Source organism: Lissotriton vulgaris, chromosome 3_1 (assembly GCF_964263255.1).
Source record: "Lissotriton vulgaris chromosome 3_1, aLisVul1.2, whole genome shotgun sequence".
Classification (NCBI taxonomy): Eukaryota; Metazoa; Chordata; class Amphibia; order Caudata; family Salamandridae; genus Lissotriton; species Lissotriton vulgaris.
In genome coordinates this window covers 32683444-32701998 of record NC_141689.1, presented here as the reverse complement: position 1 = coordinate 32701998, position 18555 = coordinate 32683444, and the positions used below count along the sequence as shown (strand labels likewise).

The following is an 18555-nucleotide window of genomic DNA, read 5'->3' as shown; positions in this document are numbered from 1 at the left end:
ATGAGGTATTGAACATTAGAGAGTTTTAGAATTTTGGTTAAGGCTTCCATGAATAGATTGAAGAGAGTAGGTGAGAGGGAGGAGCCTTGAGGTACTCCTAAGGTGACCGCGTGGAGGTCGACAGCGATTGATTGAGCTTGATTCTTTGTGTTCGGCTGTCTAATAAGGAGGCGAACCATTTTAGGACATTCCCAGATATTCCCATTCTGTGTTCAAGTAAGTCTAGGAGACTACCGTGTTTGACCGTATCAAAGGCTGAGGATATGTCTAGGAGGATTAGGAGGCAGGATTAATTTTGGTCTAGTATCCTGAGCATGTCATCCACGATGTGTCTCATGGCAGTTTCCGTGCTGTGGTCCTGACAGAAGCCAGATTTGAACTGGTCAATGAGGTGGAATTGAGCTATGTGGCTACATAGTTGGGAATGGACTCATTGTTTTAGTAGTTTTGCTAGGGTAGGGATAGTGGAGATTGGACGGTAGTTATCTGTGATAATGTGGTCAGCTGTGGGTTTTTTTTAGATTTGGGGTTAGATGACCTGTATTTAGGCAGCTTAGAAGGGTTGCTTGTAGTAGGGAGGCATTCACTATCTTTGTTCAGAGTGGGATTAGAGACCTTTTGATCTCATTGAAGATATTGGCTGGAAGCGGGTCGCACTAGTGGTTAGATGGTTTAAGTGTTGTTAAGATCTTGAGAATGTCATTTTTGTTAAGAGATTTGAAGGTGTTCTATGATGCTTTGTTTGTTGAGGGGTTTGTTTTGGTTAGTGGTTTTTATAGACGGAGGTTAGTGGGGGGTAAGGTGAGGTATTTTTTTGAGGTGGTCATTTGCTGTTAGGAGTTCATTCTCTATGTTTTTAGAGTTTTCAAGGAAGTGGGAGGCAAATGTGTTGCAGTTTGGTTGGGAGTTTGATCTTAACATGGAAGCATGGGTTTGTTGAGTGGATTGTTGCTTTATAATTTCGAAGAGTTTCCTTGGTCGATTTTTGGCCTTGTTTAGTTGCTCTTTGAAGAAAATTGCTTTTGAGAGTCTGATGTGCTTGTTGTAGGTGCTTCTTTGAGATCTCAGTTGCTTAAGGTGCTCTAGCAATGGTGAGGATCTCCATGTCCGTTCAGCTGGTCTCAGGTTGAGTCTTTGGTCATTTAGGCACCCATTGAACCATGGTTTGGAGTCTTTAGAGGAGGTTCTTTTTAGATGAAAGGGCGCAACTGTGTCAAGAATGCTTGTCATTGAGTTGTTGTAGAAGTTAGTGAGGTCGAGGACCTCTGTCAGGTCTACTGGCGGTAATAGAATGTTGTTGCTGATGCAGGTTAGATCATGGAGGTTGATGCCACGGGTGATCCTTTTCCAATGTTTGGGTTTCTTAAGTTTAAGGCTGACCTGCAGTTTTGGAGCATGCACTTCAAGTGAGGTTTTTTTGTCGGTAGAGGTTATCTCTGTCATGGGTACTATTTTGAGGTTGGCCTTATTTATCTCTCTCGAGTTTGGTCTTTGTTTTTGTGTGGGTTCAATACAATTGTTAAATTGGGGTTGAGATTATGTGGGAAGTCCTGATGTTTTGTCTTGTAAGTGAGGAGAAGGGCTTGGATGTCCTTTTCAGAGAAGGGAATCTTGGTCCTGGCCAGTCTAGATGAGGGGTTGTGGTAGGGTGTGGAGCACAGTTTTGGCACCAGGGGTAGGTGTAAAGGGGTGGACCTGTTGAGAGTGATATATGGGGGGGTCAGAGTGGTGTGAATTGTTGATAATGTGTAGTGGTTGATTATTCTCCTGTAGTTTTGAGCGTCCTCTGTTGTGGGAGATATCTGATGTGATGTTCGTTAGATTCAGTAAGTCAGTTTTGAGTTGCTGGCGAGCCTGTGTTATGTCTCTAAGTCTGGCTTCAAGCTCAGCATAGTGGTCGGAGGGTGGAGTTTAGGGTGGGGGGTGCTGAGTAGTCTGTTCTGTCTGAGTTTCTTTGTTGTGTAGGTCTATTGGAGGTGGAGGGGGAGGTGTGAGTGTGTTGGTTCTTTTGGGTTTATAGTTGGGCGTGAATGTGGGGAGGTGGTGGTGGATACGTTTTTGTCAATTTGACGCATTATGGTCCTTCTCAAAGTGGTGGTCAAGCAAGGATTGGTATTGTGAGATCGGGTTGCCATGATACAATCAGGTGGGGTGGTTGGGTTGGTTAAGTGTGGAATGACTTAACCCAGGTTACAGACGCAGATGAGAGCAGTACCAGTTTCCATCTCCACAGAAGAAGCCTGCAGCAAGAGTCCCGAGGCTTTGCTAAGCATTCCATTCTGCCTTCACAAAATGGTGCCAAGATTGTGTTCTTTTTGGAGAAACACTCTCCTAGCTCTTGGCCTTGTGCTTGAAATAGCTGACAAGCTACTCCAAACCGACAACAAACCCTGTTGTACTGGTACAAATACGAACTCCAAAACTCAGGCTTATTCTTTATTCATCTGCTAGAACTAGCATAGCGCTTAGAGATAGCACAGTGAGACTGTAAGGCATATAAATTGTGATGTTATGATTTTTTCCTGTCTTTTATGTTATTGAAAAGCTTAGCGGCTTTTTAGTATCTTCTTTGATGTTACCAACATTATGTGCACTAGGTACCGGCATTTAAAAATAACTATTTTAAAATGAATATGTTGAAATACATATTCTGCTTCTAGTGATATCAAGTTTGTTAATTATTTATGAATTATAGCTTGGATTAACACTGCTCCCTGTTACTAACCCAAAAGCACTGACACCACCTCATTTATGTCTTGGATGTGGTTCTGCAGAGCTATAATAACCAGTTTTTCTTATTCAGCGCTGGTGCATTGAACTAAGTTTGGTCGTGTCACCGGTGGGTGTGAAAACAAACCTTGTAGAGCTGAACCAAAGACTCAATTTATGCAACTTTGGTGCCTAATGTGGAACTTTCTGACTATCTGAACTTTTTAGTTTTTTCTGATTGCAAACTCAAAAGACTAATTTTACGCTTAAAAATAGATGTCTGAACCATAGGGTATAATTTTGGTGTTACCTCCTACATGTCAATCAGGGAGCACCATTTGACAGAGGTTTTTAAGCGCTTGACTGATTAAAGGTTATTCCCCATTTGACTTCTTAGTATGAATCTCATGTTTATTAAAACTGTTTGCTAATGTGGCACAAGTAGCTTCTATTGCGATAGGAGTTATTTAAGGGCACACACACAAATCTCTTTGCTAGATGTGTTCCTAAAAGGAAGAGAGGGTGAATACACATGCTGCATACCTCTTTGAAATATTTGTGGATACATTTGCTGCATTTCTCTCACAAATACTTTTAATTATCGGTAGAGATTTCGAGTTTGATGCTATAGGTCCCAACACTGGGAGCTTTTAGGCATACAGACCTACACCGTTTGTAGTTAAATAAGTACTCTAGTGAGACCTACAATTGCCTTTGAGACATTGAGCACACCAGACATGGGCCCATATTTATCAAGGTTTTGCATCGGCCTTGCTCCACGCAAGATGGCGCAAGGGAGACACAAAACCTAAGTGAGATTTGTCGAGTTATACAAGGCCACCTTGCCTGGCCCTGCATGGCTTCATAAAGCTAGAGTTAAGCAAGGCAGCTCAAATCGCTGCATTGCGTTACTCTGTGGCAGAGAGGCGTTCCATGAGTGGAGACCGGGTGGTCCCACACATCCACCCATGTACGTTTGCACATTCCCAGCTTTCCCATTAGTGGTAGCCGTGGGAATTCGTCAAAATGCTACGCCTCCCTAGGCGGATGAATGAATGAGGGGATTTGTACAGCACGCAGCTGCTCCAAGGAGTGTCCCAACATTAACGGGCAGTGCCCCAAGGTACACGGCCAAACAAACACAGGCCCTACTGCCCCGCAGAGAAAAGCCAAGTTTATAGTTTTTTGTTGAATACAGTCTCAAGGAGGAGCTTGTCCCATGCTTTGGACACCCAAAAAGAGAAAGCGTTACTACCCCATAGGACACGCTTAAAGCGAGGATTCAACAGAAGCAAGGCAAAGCCCGAAAACAGTGCTCTGGTGCGGGGTTTCCTGGACAAATCTCTTCGGCAGATAGCATGGGATGGACCAAAACACTGCCCTATGAACAAGGACCAGGGCTTTAGATAGGGTCCATGTCCTGACGGACAGCCAATGGGCGGCTTTCCGGGCCGACAAGATGAAAGAATGCCTATGTAAAAAAAGGAGGAGCCTTGCTGCTGCATTTTGGACCACCTGCAGGTGATTCACCAGAGCCTCTGCAAGTCCTAAATAGATGGTGTTAGCATAGTCAAGGTACGCGGTGATCAACGCATGAATCACCACTCTCCTAGTCTCCAGAGAAAGGAGGGGGAGGAATTTCTTCAGAGTGTGAAGCATAGCGAAACATTGGCCCGCCACTGCTGAGATCTGCGGCCGCATGGAGAGGGCAATGTCCAGCTTCACCCTTAAGTTTTTAACCACTGAAGATGGAGGGGGTGTGGCCCGCAGTGCAGGGGGGTAGAGATTTTCCCACCAGTTAGATGCATGTGATCCAAATGGGATAATATCCGCCTTCTCCGTGTTACATTTGAGTTGACTACCCTGCATCCAATCAAAAATGGCTTGGATGCATTCAGTGAAAGATATGGCAATTGAGGCACCGGAACCATTGAAGGCAAAGAGCGAGTGTGTGTTGTCGGCTTATGAAATGATTTTACACCCAAACGGCTCAACCACAGAGGTCAGAGGGAACATAAAGAAGTTAAATAGGGTAGGGCTTAACGAAGAACTCTACGGGACCCCTTTGTTAAGTGCCTTAACCTCAGATGAAAAGAGAGCGAGCAAAACCGATTGACCTCTAGAGTCCAGGAAGGACTTACACCAATCCCACACGATACCCCCACACCCATGGCAGACAGTCGGTGCTGGAGGATAGAGTGTGAGACGGTGTCAAAGGCGGCAGATAAGTCGAGAAGTATCAAAGCTGCATTTTTCCCCGAATCTAGTGACCATTTAATATGGTCAGAGATCTCCAATGCAGCTGATTCCGCACCCTTACAGGAGCAAAAGGCAGATTGACTGGGATGTAGCAGCTTGCCACGCTCAAGATACTCAGAAAGCTGAGCATCGACCAGCTTTTCAGCATTTTAGTAAAGGCTGGTAGAAGCAAAATAAGCCTACAGCTATAAAAAAGATGTTAGCATCTAATACCGTTTTTTGAGCAGTGGGACCACTTTAGCCAGTTTCCACACTGTGGGCAGAACCCCTGAAGGAAGAGAATAGTCAGACAGGGGCGAGTCTTGGTGAGGAGATCCACCCAATCAGACAATTTCACCTTCCACACCCTGACAATAAACACACAACCCACTCCTAAACTACAATAACACAATTAATATATTTAATAATTAGTTAATTAAAATAATTACAATTCATAATTCATAAACAATTCATTAATTATCAATACCAAAAACTCAAAAATATTAATTAATTAATTATAATTAATTTACTTCCCACCCTATTCACCTATAAACCCACAACCCGCTCCAATAAAAAATTTACACAATTAATATAATTATCAATTAATCAATTAATAAAAATAAATTACCAATTAATAATTAATTAATTATAAATCCCCATAAATTAACATTAATCATTACTTAATTACTATTACATTACTTCCCACCCTATTCCCCTATACACCCACAACCCTCTATGAAACTAAAATGCTAAATTTAATTAAAAATAATTAATAGTTTCTAAAAATTAGGATTTAATTTACTATAATTAAATTACTTGCCACCCTATTCCCCTATAAACCCACAACCCGCTACAGTACTAAAACGCAAAATTTACTTTAAAAACAATTACTAACTTCTAAACATTTAATACATATATTTAAAAAAAAAATACAAAACATGTAGAACACATACATATAAAATACATACTAAACTACATAACACTAACATAAACACCGATATTATTAACATCGATATTTTTGCTATCGACATTACTAACTTCGATATTATCAAAAACGATATTTCTTAACTTCAGCTCGATATTCTGGTCACTGATATTCTTGATGTCGATATTCTGTCCCTACGATATTTAAAACTCAATATAGAAAAAGTCAATATTATGCCTGTGGACCGGTGGTAACGGCAAATGTTTTGCAACTGCATTCTCACTTGCAAGACAATCCACCATACCATTGTGACTCGCTATTAGGAAGGGACGCCCTTAACGCTTTGGATGCTGTACACATTTTCGCATTGTGCAGGCGATTTGAATAGTGGGAGAGATTCGGACGGCCAACGGCCATACTCTGGACATGTCCACCGTGACGTATGACGGCTGGGGGCCGTCCGAAGCATGGAAGGGGTTAACACTCTCCTTCCTAATAGTGAATCACAAACATGTTTTGGGAGTCAGTAATAGGTTACAGACTCACAAAATAAGGTTGGCACATGCCAAAAAGCATTTTACCAGCCGCATACAGCCCGTCTGACCTTCTGCAACCTGTAAAATGCTTTGTACATCTTGCCTCAAAGGCCCATAGGAACGAATGGGTTTGCATTTCCGACTTTGCAATTCTCTAATAGAAAATCATAAATTAGGAAATGCAAAACCAAGGGTTCCTATGAGCCGACAGCCCCCTTGAGACACATCAAATAAAGTGGTGCACAGGTAAAATGCACAAAAGTCTTAGGGGCATTTGGGCACTGCATGGCACTTTGAAAAGTGCATTTTGGGTGTATTTTTTAAATTGTGCATCATGGTTACCATTGACTTGGAGTCAATGAAAATAGCATTTCCTGAAAACCAATTTCACATTTCCGGAATGCTTTGTACATGTGCTTAGGAAATCACAAATAGGAAATTTCTATTTGCGAATTCTATCTGGGGAATCGCAAAATGTGATTTCTACTGGGTAAAATCTCATTTTGCGACCGCGTTTGGTCCTTTGGGAATGTTGGAAGGCATTATTGCATTTCTTAATGGACCGAAATTGCGATTCGGTCCATTAAGAAATTAAATTTCCTTTCGTACATCGGGCCCCAAGAGTATGGCGATCCAGAGACTGTTTCCTCAGCATTTAGTCCCTCTGCCCCTAAGTTGTAGCTATTTCGGTGCAAACACAGCCACCAGAGGCTTAACATGTACATGGCATCTCTACTTTAGTGTTAAATGTAGTCTGGGTGTTATTAGAGAGTTTGCAAAGGTTTACACAACTCATTCTTCAGCAATAGGTATAAGAACTGCTGGGTCTTTAAATGTTAATAGGCACTCCTTAAACCTGCATTTTACAGGGAGGAACGCATTTGACAAAGGCAAATAATGTGGTATATCTAAGAGTTTATAGACTCTGATGAGGACGAGGGACGTAGAGGTAATGCCCCGATTACTTACCGGTAATCTTCATTTTACAGTACAGAAGGAGTTCCATGTGCCCTGCAGTGCACAGAAAATACATGTGCTTGTTAGTGAGAGAAGGGGTGTTCTTACAAGAAACAACAAAATAATGGCACCGGATCTAAAGCATCTTTAAAATGATAAGAGTTCACTTTGACAGTAGAGCTCATGGCCTGTAATCAAATACACTACCATGTAGTTATCCCTGTGTAATAAAAACATTGCAATAATATAAGACAGCGGACTTTGGGAGCATGTTGGATCAGCAAGGATTGCTACAGTGGTAGCTCCCCACCCATCCAACAGCGGCAGCACCAGGGAGCGCTTGCTGCATGTGCGAACACACAAGAGTATTTTTGAAGTGATAACAATTGGTGGTTTTGTGACTGACCCTGGAACAGTAATCTTATAATTGCCTTGTAGTACCTAGCACTGATGGAAACTTCTTTGTGCGTGGATGTGCTTCTTGTCAAAAGGAAAAATACTGTCACTCTCAGTGAAGTTAGCCAATGACTGAAGTGGGCTGACCCAGTGCCCATGTTTATGCTGCCGTGGGCAGAAGAAAACCTCCATGACACACCAACAGATCAATGGATGAAGAGGCCTGGATGAAAGCCCCTATCAGAATGTATCTAACATATATAGATTTACTAAAATCAAAAGTCTTGTAATACCATACCGAAAAAATGAGACAACAAGTGTGCACCAATGTGTAAGAGGAAGCAGGTGACCCCCCCAGCACGTGCAGCTGAGGGGGCCTTCTTTCTTCAAGTAGTGAGAATCTGGGAAGGAGGTGACAGAAACATCACACTCATCCTTCCAAGACTGCTTTCCCTAATAGAAAGTGTATTTATCTGCATGAACTTTGACACAGTCAACATTCTTTGATATTTGTGACCCAGCACCATCACCCCATGGTTGCCCACAATATGCTAGGAACTGGTACCATCAAGCCAGGGCCAGCATTATGACAACATGGCACCATAGGGCCATGGATGGTCACAATATTTCAGGAATTACCTGCCTGGACCACAGATATGCCATGGGTGGGCACCACCTTGACAACCACACCAGCATTTTGCCAGAGAGAGAGAGATGGTTATTCCATGGATGGAGACGGTATGCCAGGAATTACCACTATTACGTAAGGTCCACCATCATGCCAGAGGCTGAAACCACCATAACATGGATGCCTGCAGTACCAATAATCAATCAGGGGGCAAACATTGCTGTGAAAAGCCACAATTATATACGCTCCCAGATTTCATCAGGGTTTAAAATCATGCCATGGATAGCATATGGTTTGCAAGAGATACTACTCTTATGCAAGGGCCCGCATTTTATCAAGTATAGTCAATTTGTAGAATGCCCCGGATTGACACCAAGAACTACAACCACTGTACCAGGGCCAGCAGGTTATCAGGGGGAGACATTATGCAATGCATGCTCACTTGTTGCCAGGAAGTATCCCATAATGCAAGATCTGGCATTTTACTAGGTGTGTGCAAGCTGTGTCATTCCATGGGGGAATGCCCATGGCTTGCACTAGTTACAAGTAAGGTTCTTGGGTAGTTGGTGCAGCATGATAGGAGGGTCTAGGGATTTCTATTGTTTTAGTACTTTTGTAGTTTTAGCAACATCTGGGGGAAGTGGATTCGCCTCATTCAGGGCCAGATGCAGGAGCCCTAATACCGGTCGGAAACGGCCGATTTCGGCTGTTTACGACCGGCATTAGGGTTTTTCAGATGTAGGGGGCTGAAAAATACAGAATTGGTATATTTACCGATTCGGTAACATTACCGATTCGGTAAATTACCGAATCGGTAAATATACCGATTCTGTAATTCCAAATGTAGGTGGCACAGTTTACAGTGCCACAGGCCCTTAAGAGTCGGTATTTTACCACACAATCCTATGGTGTAGTAAAATACCGAATTCAGGTGTGCATGCACATCTGTGCATGCACACCTGTGCAATGTGACACACAGACATGCCCCTTAGGGCATGTATGTGTGCCACATGTCACACAAGCCTGTACTTGGGGTGCTAGAGGGTGTCAAAGTGACACCCCCTGCACCCTTGCAGGATTCAGTATTTACCGGTTGGGTAAATACCGAATCGGTATTGCCCATTGATTCCTATGGGCTTCAAGGCCCATAGGAATCAATGGGCAATACCGATTCAGTATTTACCGAATCGGTAAATACCGAATCTTACAGATTCGGTATTCCTGAATTCGGAATTACCTACATCTGCCCCCTTCCCATTTACAGACTCTTAAATACCGAATCGGTAAAATTCGGTATTTAAGAGTCTGTAAATGGGAATTACCTACATCTAGCCCTCAGTAAGGAGCAGGGAAAGGAAGTTTAACAGCAGAAGTGGGAACTTCAGTCCAGATATGCAAGGGATTGAGCACCTTCTAAAATAGAAATTTGGATTATAAACCTCCGATCTCTCGCCACAAATCTATATCCTCCCTTGGTCACAGTATGGCCCAATTATGAGATTTTCAGCCAAGCGACCACAACAATTAAGGTCTGCATTGTTTCAAGTATTCATATTTGACAACATGTGTCAATATATATACAACTATGAAATGATAGAGCCATGCATGCGGTACTGCTATAATCTGCTATAATCGCTCTGCCCGGGTATATAGTTAAAGCTCCCTTGTTATTAGGCTGTCCCAGGACGTTTTTTTGCTGTTTCCAGTTTCTGAACTGGGTCTGCACGCTGGTAATCTCACGTGTGACTAACTATTCGCTTATCCTGGGACAGCCTAATAACAAGGGAACTTTAACTATATACCCGGGCAGAGCGATTATAGCAGTACCGCGTGCGTGACTCTATCATTTCATAGTTGTATATATATTGACACATGTTGTCAAATATGAATACTTGAAACAATGCAGACCTTAATTGTTGTGGTCGCTTGATTATTCTTGAAACACACTATGAGGACAACATTATTTTAATCTGGAAAAGATAGTTCGCTGGACGAATATCCGTTGATAGTGAGAAGGAGGCAGAGCACCCCTGATCATATTTTATTGATAGAAAATAACTGAGAATCATTGGGGAACATTTATTGTAACTGTCCTGATGAAGGTGGTGAAATATTAAATGTACTACCGAAACGCGTCGATGCACAAGGAGCAATACAGAAAAAAAAAACTAAGGAAAATTCTAAGCTTTCTGTTGGAATTTAGTCCTTTTCCTGTACCTCCTTTTTTAATAGGAATGTCTGATTTATTTCTTTTATAGTGTTCCGTTTTCTATATGTTTCCCTCTTTTTTAACAAAATATAGTGTATGCAAATAAATTGTACAGATCCACTTTTATAATAGTGTTTTCACTGTTTTTTTAATTTATTCTTATTGCTTCCTTGTTATGGTTTGATATTGGTGAGTCTTTATGTGTCTGTAATATTTTATGTCTCTATGGTAATTCGCCCAAAGGGAATTATACTTTGACTTGTGTTACTCTTCAACAGAAATGAGTCAATTAGGGTTTGTGTAATAGCAACTGAATGTGGCTGTGGAGCTGGCAGCACATTATCAAACTGAGTTTGTTGCAGTCGCATGACAGGTCACTGAGATGGTCAGGTAATGACGAATATATGGCAAGTGGGGCATGGGGGAGAAAGGTACCATGATTTTGGCTGGTGCTCCTGACTGATGTTAGTGTCTACGGATAAAAATGTACAAAAAGGAAATAGGTCTACTGCAGACTCACCTTCAGGTGATAGGACACCAACACCTTCCCATACTTGGTCTTCCAAAGATCCTCTCTGACCTTCTTCAGGATACGAAGACTGTCACGTCGGCGTCCTCCATCTTCATCAATCTTTTCAAGCAGCACTCGCTCAATTCGAGAGAAAGAATATCTGACCAATGCAAGTAAAGCAGATCAAGTTATTGAAACACAAAGATAGCAGTCCCTGGGCAGATTACTTACATTATAGAATGCAAGTGTTTAGACCTTATAATATATCCTGAAGTGCACAGTCAAAATATTGAGTCAATGATGTCGACATGCAGTAATATCGACACCTAAATATCGCATGTAAGAAATTTCGATTATATTAATATCGATGTATTAAATATCGTTTTTTGATTAGTGTATGTAACATCGATGTAGGTAATGTCGATGTACAAAATATCGAAAAGTAAAAATATCGTAGTTTTAAGTAATGTACATTGTAATTGTTTATATTTTATGTATGTTTATTTTCAAAGAAATATTTAAGAAATTTTAAATTTTAGAAATATTTTGGGAGCGGGATGTAGGGTTTATAGGGGATAAGGGTGGGGAGTGTTTTAAAAAGTATATATATATATTTTTTAGATTTATTGAAATAGGAAATTAAAATTTATAATATAGAAATACATTTTAAAATTTTAGGAGCAGGATGTTGGGTTTATAGGGGATAAGGGTGGGGAGTGTTTTAAAAATATATAATTTGAAGAAAAAAAAATTGAATTACGAAATAAAAATTTCGAATGTAGAAATACATTTTAAAATTTTAGGAGTGGGATGTTGGGTTTATAGGGGATAAGGGTGGGGAGTGTTTTAAAAATATATAATAAAAAAAAAATAGAATTACGAAATTTAAATTTAGAATGTATAAATACATTTTTAAATTTTAGGAGCGGGATGTTGGGATTATAGGGGATAAGGGTGGGGAGTGTTTTAAAAATATATAATTATAAAAAAAAATGAATTACGAAATTAAAATTTTGAATTTAGAAATAAATGTAAACATTTTTTGACTGGGATGTTGGGTTTATAGGGGATAAGGGTGGGGATTGTTTTAAAATTTTTAAATGTATTTTAAAAAAATTTGGAAATAGGAAATTGAAATTTAAAATTTATAAATTAATTTCAAATTTTAGGATTGGAATTTTGGGTTTATAGGGGATAAGGGTGGTGAGTGTTTTAAATATATATTATTTTGTTATATTTTAATTGAAATATGATTTTTATAATTAGGAAGTAGAAACTATTAGTAATTTTTAGAAATGGGATGTTAGTTTATAGGGGATGAAGGTGGGGATTGTTTAAAAAATTAGGAGTTGATAGATTTTAAAATATATATTATTGTAAAAATATTAGAATTATTTAAAAGTGGTGTGTTTAGTTTATAGTGGGTGTTTGCATTTTTAGAAAATAATAATTTAAATGTATTTTAATATTTGATTTTGAAATAAAATTTTAACATTTTAAAGATTTATTATTAATTTTAATTTAATTGTGATTAGTGTGTTAATGTTTATTGGATTTGGCCGAAAGGGTTATTCAGACATGTCCATTTACAATCTCACAGCATACCAAGTCACTTAAGAAAGCCAGAGACGCAGCCCTGCGGGCACTGGCTAAATCTCCGGGGAACAGTGAACGTACACTTCACTATCAAACCACTCAAAGATCCTTCAAGCTGGCGATCAAAAAAAATAAATGGTCTCACGAAAACTAATTTTGGTGCAAACTGGTGTGGGAGAGTAAGCAAAAAAACTCTAGAAAATTTTGGGCTCTTATTAACCACACTAATCCTAGCACATCGAGCTTTGGATCTGCAAACATCCGGGAATCAGACTGGGTAAGATGCCTATCTGACCACTTCAAGTCTCCAGAATACCCAGATTCCAAAGGAAGCAGCTCTTTAAATGAGATTAACCATGGGCCTGCCACCACACAGAGTCTACCCGCCGACTGCTTGCACCCCGCCAACATGGACCTTGAGGTGACACAAGAAAGAGTAGCCACAGCAATGACAAAAGCAAGATCTGATGGGGCTCCGGGCCCAAATGGCCTGCCACAGAGCCTGTTTAAATCTGACATTGCCTTCTGGTCCGGAACACTAACTAATCTCTTCAATTACGCTCTGAGAACAGCAACAATCCCGGACTCATGGCGGGGCGCCATAATTCACCCAATTTACAAATCAGGATCACGTGCCCAACCGAGCAATTACAGACTCATTGCCCTCCTGGATATTGAAGCCAAGCATTATGCAGGCCTCCTACTGGAGGATCTAAGGTTATGGGCAAAGGACTATAAACTGTTGCCAATGAATCAAACAGGGTTTGTTGCAAACTCAGGGACCAGCACTAATTTGCTTGCAATTTCAACTATAGTCGACAAGGCACTACTAACATCTAGGTTAGTGTTTTGTTGCTTCGTCGACTTCAAAGCAGCATTTGATAGAGTCCCTAGGGAGGCTCTATGGGTAAAATTAAGAAAGTGGGGGATTCCAGAGAATCTATTACAGGCAATTATCGAACTCCACTCGCGTACATGGGTTCGGGTGAAGCTCGGGTCCGGCACACATCTCTCGCGGAAAATAATGACAACTAGGGGCGTGAAGCAGGGATGTGTGTTGGCCCCCCTTCTCTTTAACCTGTTTATAGCAGATCTGTCGGCGACCCTGGACGATACCAACAGCCATTCTCCAAAAGTCGGTGGCTTGGGTCTAAGCAACCTTTTGTACGCCGATGACCTTGTCCTTTCTAGCCTCACTAGGGTTGGCCTACAAAGGCTCCTTGATAAACTGCATGACTATACGACTATTAACCAATTAGAGGTCAACTTAAAAAAAAAAGCAAGTCGTTCCGTTTGGTAAGAAACGACACACAGGTGGTGGTTGGTCATTCAACAACATAAGCCTCGTAACAGGCCAGTCATATAAATATCTAGGCGTCCACCTGGATTCTAAATACAATTTTAGAAAGCAGCGTACCGAGATCGCAGTCAAAGCAATAACCCTTGCGGTATCACTAGGCAAGCTTGCAAAAAATCTCTCAGGCCCAACCCTATCGCCTCTTTTGGAAGTGATGAGAGCAAAAATTGGCCCTACTCTATCGTATGGCATAGAGTTATTTGGGGGGAAAATGAATACAGCCTTGAACCAGCACACAACCAAAATTTATAAAAAGGTTCTCCAGCTGCCAAAATCCGCATCTGCTGCACAGATAAGACTGGAGATGGGACTGATAAACTACGATGCCTCCAACATCGGGGCATATCTTAATCTCTGTCACAAACTAAGACAAGAGGACCCCAATACATCAGAATCCCTAGTCTTGGAAGAAATAACCCAGAAAAATCCAGGTGGAACATACGGCCGTCTCTTTAAAAACGCCATTCAGCAAATGTCAGCAAGTGATTTGTGGGTCCTGAATCCTAGTCAGATAGCATTCAAAATAGGGATCAAAAAGGGTGTGAGAATGAGATCAAGTATCATCGATAAAGCACTCTTTTTGAAACGCAGTCACGCCTGGGCTCTTGTAAACTCTTATAGACGGCTAGCCCCCGCCTCCTATCTGGCCTGTACATATTCACTCCATCTAAAACGCAGCCTTATCGCCATTAGAATGGGCGACTGGCGATTCCTGAAAGATTTACCCTCCTGGCGACGCACCGCTGAAGATTTAACTTGTAGAGGGTGTGACAAAACAGCTGAAACTATGTCGCATGTGATCTGCCTCTGCCCAGCTTTTAATTCAGAACGCAGGCGGAGACTAAAACCAGAATGGAATAGGCTGGGTGCCAGGACTTGCAGGCAAGCTATCATAGTAGCTTTAAATCCGGAAAACACATCCCTAAACATAAGACTCATAAACTTCATTCTGCAAGCATACCGTAATTTCAATCAAAAGAGGCCCTGCTAAAGTGCCCCTCCCACTTTCCATCTCTTAGGGAGGTTAAAATAAAACGACCAGTAACCTCAGGAATGTCGGCTGCTTCCTAAAAGTAGGATACCATTGATGCAGAGTATAATATAAAAGGGAGGAAGAGACGACTTTTTTCCCTATACATCATGCTTCAAGCTACTCTATTTTATTTAAAGAGGCTTAAGAGAAGACAATTTCCGTTTTTATAATGACTGTTAACTGACCATGTTTTTATTCTTCAAGATTTTTTTATCTTATTTATTGATACACAATGTGAATTTTGTAACCTTCTTTTAAAGATATATGTGTTATATCTAAATAAAGATAATTGATTTGATTTGATTTGATTTGATTTATTGGATTTGGAATAGTAAATTAATTAGGTTCAGTGTCCACCAAATACCTCAATTAAATGTAGACTGGAGTGGGAATAGTAAATTAATTAGTTTTATTATCCAGCACCTACCCAAATTAAATGTAGACTGGAGTGGTGATAGTAAATTAAATAGGTTCAGTGTCCAACACCTACCCCAATTAAATGTAGACTGGAATGGGAACAGTAAGTTCATTAGGTTCAGTGTCCAGCAACTACCCCAATTACATGTAGACTGGAGTGGGAATAGTAAATTAATTAGGTTTCTTATCCAGCACCTACTCCAATTAAATGTAGACTGGAGTGGGAATAGTAAATTAATTAGGTTTGTTATCCAGCACCTACCCCAATTAAATGTAGACTGGAGGGGGAATAGTAAATTAAATAGGTTTATTATCCAGCACCTACCTCAATTAAATGTAGACTGGAGTGGGAATAGTAAATTAATTAGGTTTATTATCCAGCACCTACCCCAATTAAATGTAGACTGGAGTGGGAATAGTAAATTAAATAGGTTTATTATCCAGCACCTACTCCAATTAAATGTAGACTGGAGTGGGAATAGTAAGTTAATTAGGTTCATTGTCCAGCACCTACCCCAATTAAATGTAGACTGGCGTGGGAATAGTAAATTAATTAGGTTCAGTGTCCAGCACCTACCCCAATTACATGTAGACTGGAGTGGGAATAGTAAATTAATTAGTTTTATTATCCAGCGCCTACCCTAATTAAATGTAGACTGGAGTGGGAATAGTAAATTAATTAGGTTTATTATCCAGCCCCTACCCCAATTAAATGTAGACTGGAGTGGGAATAGTAAATTAAATAGGTTTATTATCCAGCACCTACCCCAATTAAATGCGGACTGGAGTGGGAATAGTAAATTAATTAGGTTCAGTGTCCAGCATCTACCCCAATTAAATGTAGACTAGAGTGGGAATAGTAAATTAATTAGGTTCAGCGTCCAGCACCTACCCCAATTACATGTAGACTGGAGTGGGAATAGTAAATTAATTATGTTTATTATCCAGCACCTACCCTAATTAAATGTAGATTGGAGTGGGAATAGTAAATTAATTAGATTTATTATGCAGCACCTACTCCAATTAAATGTAGACTGGAGTGGGAATAGTAAATTAATTAGGTTCAGTGTCCAGCACCTACCCCAATTAAATGTAGATTGGAGTGGGAATAGTAAATGAATTATTTTTATTATCCAGCACCTTCCCAAATTAAATGTACACTGGAGTTGGAATAGTAAATTAATTAGGTTTATTATCCAGCACCTACCCCAATTAAATGTAGACTGGAGTGGGAATAGTAAATTAAATAGGTTTATTATCCAGCACCTACTCCAATTAAATGTAGACTGGAGTGGGAATAGTAAGTTAATTAGGTTCATTGTCCAGCACCTACCCCAATTAAATGTAGACTGGCGTGGGAATAGTAAATTAATTAGGTTCAGTGTCCAGCACCTACCCCAATTACATGTAGACTGGAGTGGGAATAGTAAATTAATTAGTTTTATTATCCAGCACCTACCCTAATTAAATGTAGACTGGAGTGGGAATAGTAAATTAATTAGGTTTATTATCCAGCCCCTACCCCAATTAAATGTAGACTGGAGTGGGAATAGTAAATTAAATAGGTTTATTATCCAGCACCTACCCCAATTAAATGCAGACTGGAGTGGGAATAGTAAATTAATTAGGTTCAGTGTCCAGCATCTACCCCAATTAAATGTAGACTAGAGTGGGAATAGTAAATTAATTAGGTTCAGCGTCCAGCACCTACCCCAATTACATGTAGACTGGAGTGGGAATAGTAAATTAATTATGTTTATTATCCAGCACCTACCCTAATTAAATGTAGATTGGAGTGGGAATAGTAAATTAATTAGATTTATTATGCAGCACCTACTCCAATTAAATGTAGACTGGAGTGGGAATAGTAAATTAATTAGGTTCAGTGTCCAGCACCTACCCCAATTAAATGTAGATTGGAGTGGGAATAGTAAATGAATTATTTTTATTATCCAGCACCTTCCCAAATTAAATGTACACTGGAGTTGGAATAGTAAATTAATTAGGTTTATTATCCAGCACCTATCCTAATTAAATATAGATTGGAGTGGGAATAGTAAATTAACTAGATTTATTATCCAGCACCTACCCTAATTAAATGTAGATTGGAGCGGGAATAGTAAATTAATTAGATTTATTATCCAGCACCTACCCCAATTAAATGTAGACTGGAGTGGGAATAGTAAATTAATTAGGTTCAGTGTCCACCACCTACCCCAATTAAATGTAGATTGGAATGGGAATAGTAAATGAATTAGGTTTAATATCCAGCACCTACCACAGTTAAATGTAGCCTGAAGTACATATATATTAATATTCTAAAAAAAAAACACATTTTTGTACAATGCTAGTGTTAGTTATTTTTTGGTATTAGAATAAATTACACAATTAAAAAGAAAATTATGACATTATTCCAAGAGTACATAAAGTAAAGCAAATTTGTATTTTAAATAATAGTATGCATTTTTAACAAATATATAAGTATTTGGATTTTTCAATTAAATACAAATTGGTTTTCATTTGTATAGTTTTTGAGAGAAGTACATTATAGGGCTATAGAAACAGTATAGTTAATGTAAATATATTATACATTTGAATATATTTTGTACATATATTTGGATGAATTTTTTTTTCTAATACAAAGTTTGTATAACTATATCCTTTTTTATACATTTTGCATATTATTTTTATCAAACAATTATGATATTTATGTCAATATAAATGTAAAGTAAATGGATTACATTATATCTAGTACATTTTATACTAAACAGTTTTTCTATATTAACATTTCAGCATTTCTGTATGAAATAAATGTATGCATTTTATTAATTTTAATATGTTTTTATTAATATTAATACATTTCAAAAATTAGGAAATTTATTATTTGACAGAAATTAAATGTATATGTTAATTTGCACATTTTTTTAAACATACATTTTTTTAAAAATTATAATATTAAATATTATAATGTGATAATATTTAATTTTATAATTACACAATATATGAAAAAAATTAAACATTTTGTAATAAATTATATACAATT

General features: G+C 39.2%; 1 protein-coding gene across 1 annotated transcript in view; it reads right to left on the bottom strand.

The window, feature by feature from the left end:
- Positions 1-18555, bottom strand: part of LOC147725873 (protein mab-21-like 3) — a 144253-nt gene that overhangs the window by 84935 nt on the left and 40763 nt on the right. Inside the window, exon 3 of the mRNA XM_086962810.1 lies at positions 11119-11269. Within this exon, the coding sequence (XP_086818936.1) occupies positions 11119-11269 (151 nt within the window). The remainder of the gene's footprint in view (positions 1-11118; positions 11270-18555) is intronic.